Below are 3567 nucleotides of genomic sequence, written 5' to 3'. Positions count from 1 at the left end.
ACTGGGGTCGTTTGACCCCAGTGCTCTTCCTGCCATGGCAGGGGTCGGACTAGATGATCTGCTCAGGTCCCTTCCGACCCTAGAAACTATGAAACTATATTGGGATATTTACTCACTGCTGAGGAAGAGGGTCCTTGGCTCTGTGATTAACACTCCTTTTGTAGCATCAAAATTTCCCTAGAAATCTCCCATCTAAGGAATGACAAAAGTCCACCTTGTTTAGCATGGCAGATGCAAAAAGATTAGGTCAACTGCCTGGACACCTCCCTAAATTATGAACGATATGCTCTGGCAATGGGTTCGTGTGTGTGCGGTTGGCCAGAATTAGCAGCTGGCTTTAACTAAATTCAAATGCAAATGGTAAAGTATGTAGATTTTTAATTTAATAACCTTGCATTAGCACTTCTTTGATTAGTAAAAATGAACCAACATCGCATATAGAGTCTTGAGCATTATGCTAACCTGGAATCTCAGAACAAGATCCAGTCACACTTCTGTTTTCTCAATACCGTACAGGAACATCTTTCTTCCAAAATGAAGACGTTATGCAAGAGGAAAGGATTTCTTTGGGAAATATCTTTTATTGGACCAACTGCATAACTGAGGTAGAGTTAGACAAGCTTTTAAAGGTACAACATTCTTTGTCAGGTCATGGCTTTCACAGCCCTGCACCTTGCCAAAGCACTATCCTTTTTCCTGGTTTAAATCTCCTAGTCAAGTTTACAGAATAGAATGAAACAGAAAAAAAAAAATGAAATAGCCCCATACCCAGACTGATATCTATGCAAAAATCATCCCTCCCTAAGAAACCATTGGAGGCCCAATGAGATAAAATAAGCAAGCAATCAAAGAGAACCTGCAGTACGCTTCACTCCCACTCCCCAAATCACGGATCGTTAATGGGAATTGCTTACCCCTAGGCTGCTCCGCTCAACTCCCCAGCCATCTGAATCATGACCAAGTCATTCATAAAAAGCACATCAAATCAGAAGAGATCTGTGTAAGGCAGTGCAAGTCTATTCCAGACACTGGCCATGGATATTATTTCCTGCAACGCCATAATGACTACCACTTACAAGGTCACAACAGTGAAACATCACATGGCCCAGGAAAAAAGCCACAGCTAATAGCACATCCCTGTGCATATAGAAGCAAAAGACAGATAGGTTCATCCTATGAAGCAGTAAGAATGGGAATAAAATGGGTAGTTTGCATGTGGGCAGTTTGCCTCCCTACCTTGATTTACATTACACTTCCAAAAGAGACTGCCAACGTCTGATTAAAGGCGTTGAGAGGAGTTTAATCTGTTAAATGTATTTTAAAGCTCTCAGAGGTATCCTGACCTCTGCTTAGCTGAAAGGGTGGTAGTCATGACACAAAGGGTGCTCAGTGCTTCTCCAGATCAGTGGAATTAGCGCCACCCCTTTGTGAAGGCACAAGGCTCGGCTCAAAAAGGGTGCTTGCACCAATGCATCTCGTAGTTTTACATTGCCTCTTCTCATGCAACAGGAGCAGGTGGAAGGAACATCAGACAGAAGGCTCTGCTGCAATCTCTTCTACTCCTCTGGCTGCATGTGGGTTCTGGGGACCATCTTCAGTATGATGGGCTTCTTGGGTTGCATGAAACCCTTTGAGTCCAGCACTAGAGGGACCTTCACCACAAGGAGAGAGAAATAACAAGGTCATGCACCCTGAATGTTACAGAGTATTCACCAAAGATACATACAGGATCTTTAAATGGCAAATCTCTGCACTGAAAAAGGAAGAGATGCCTTCCACTGGCTGCTTCGAGGCAGCCACAGACACCGAGCTTGCAGCCGGGATTATCTGCCATGCAGTTTCAACCAACATATTTATTTCATGACAGGCACATAGAGCACTGACTCCCGCAGCGCTGACTTCAATCATCTCCGGAAGGAAGGGCTGAAGCTGATCCCGAGCAAGACCAAGGGCACGCCGAAAGGACATTCCTATAAGTTCTCTGACTACTGACTGAGGTTATCTGTCTTTGGATTGCTTACTCAGTTCGTAGTCTTGGGTCCCTTATTTGAACCTACGTAGTTCGTAGTCTTGGGTCCCTTACAGGGATCTCCTCTTTTTGAGAAAAGCCCTTTTAAGCCATGATCCAGGCAGATTTCCAGAGAAGCATGGGGAAGTTTGCCTTGCCCACAGTGTATTCATTCACTGGATCAAAGAGGTCTGCAGACTCCAGAGACATCCTTCTGAAATGTCTCACCTATGTAAAATTAATCTTCCAAGTGGTTCAATAATATATATGGCACTAACATGTATTGTACTGATTTATAATCACCTAAAGCAATGATGCCCAACTCATCAGGTCCTGGGGACTAGAGGAAAGGAAGTGGGGCAGGTCAGTGGGCCAGACACACAGTGCTGAGCCATGTCATGTGCCTGTGAGGCTAAAATTTGGCAGTGGCAGCAGTAACTGCTGTGGCTCCTGGAGATGGGGCAGCCACCACTCCTCCCACCACCAAATTTCATGGCTGATGACGTGGCTTTGTGCATTGAATCTGGCCTGCCGTTTGTATGGTCATCTCTGACCTATAGTATTTAACTCCACTTATGCCCATATGCCTCAAATCTACATGGGAAGCTTCCTTCCTGCTCTACCAGTGTGAAGATAAAACCAAGGCTTCAAATAAGGTTCAGTGCTCTACAAACTATGAATCTCTGAGGTCATAGGGGAAGGGTTTTGCATGTGGACAACCCATGCATCCTGAGCGCCCTACAAGTGCCCTATGAATCCTGAGACAGACATGAAAACGATCTCTCTACAAGACTATGCTAGCCCATCCACATTCAAACACAGGTCCTCACCGGGGTGTCTTTGCAGGTCCTGAAGGAAAATCTTTGCAAGAGGACAACTAAGGCCATTTTCAGGCTGAGGAGAGCAAACCTCATTCCAATGCAATTCCTTGGACCGGCTCCAAAGGGCAGGAAGATATAGGGGTCCATGCTGTCTCTGTTCTCTTTACTGAACCTGGTTCCAATCAGAGAAATAAAGAGGTTAATTCTTCATATCATCTCCTAGCCTTTTGCTCCATCTCTGACTCTGCCTTCATTTGTCCTAGTTTGATGTTGAACAGGGATTGTTTTTGAACCAGAACTGAAAAATTAATTTTAACTTCCTACACAGCTCTCATGGGGTGCCAAGCTTTGCAATGGTTCATTTTGGGGCGGGGTATTGTTTCCTTATACAGAGGTATCCCTGTATGTTGGACCATCTGCTGTCTTGATTAGTCTCAGTCTAATTCCAAGGAGGAATATTCTGCACCGGTCCGGTTCTGCAGGGAGCAAACCAGGAAAGCCAAGGCTGCAACTGAACTCCAACTAGCTTCGAGCATCAAGGACAATAAAAAGTCCTTTTTCAGATATGTGGGGAGCCAGAGGAAAAGCAAGGGCAACATTGGACCCCTGCTGAACCAGATGGGCGGACTGACAACTAATGCCCAGGAAAAAGCTAACCTATTAAATGGGTACTTTGTATCGGTCTTTCATCAGTCCCATGGGACGCCCATGCCCACTACAGGACAGGGAGGTCCGGGT

The 3567-nt window shown here is 45.2% G+C and overlaps 1 protein-coding gene across 1 annotated transcript in view; it reads right to left on the bottom strand.

Moving 5' to 3' along the window:
- Positions 1-608: 608 nt before the first annotated feature.
- LOC109294316 (cytochrome P450 3A1-like) overlaps positions 609-3567 on the bottom strand; it is a 52355-nt gene continuing 49396 nt past the window's right edge. The window contains exons 13-14 of the mRNA XM_019512616.1: positions 2839-3001; positions 609-1652 (exon numbers count right to left, since the gene is read on the bottom strand). Of these exons, the coding sequence (XP_019368161.1) occupies positions 1557-1652; positions 2839-3001 (259 nt within the window). The 3' untranslated portion in view covers positions 609-1556. The remainder of the gene's footprint in view (positions 1653-2838; positions 3002-3567) is intronic.

This window comes from Gavialis gangeticus, unplaced genomic scaffold, assembly GCF_001723915.1.
Source record: "Gavialis gangeticus isolate Ggan-Ray unplaced genomic scaffold, GavGan_comp1, whole genome shotgun sequence".
NCBI lineage: Eukaryota > Metazoa > Chordata > Crocodylia > Gavialidae > Gavialis > Gavialis gangeticus.
This window is presented reverse-complemented; position numbering and strand designations above follow the sequence as displayed.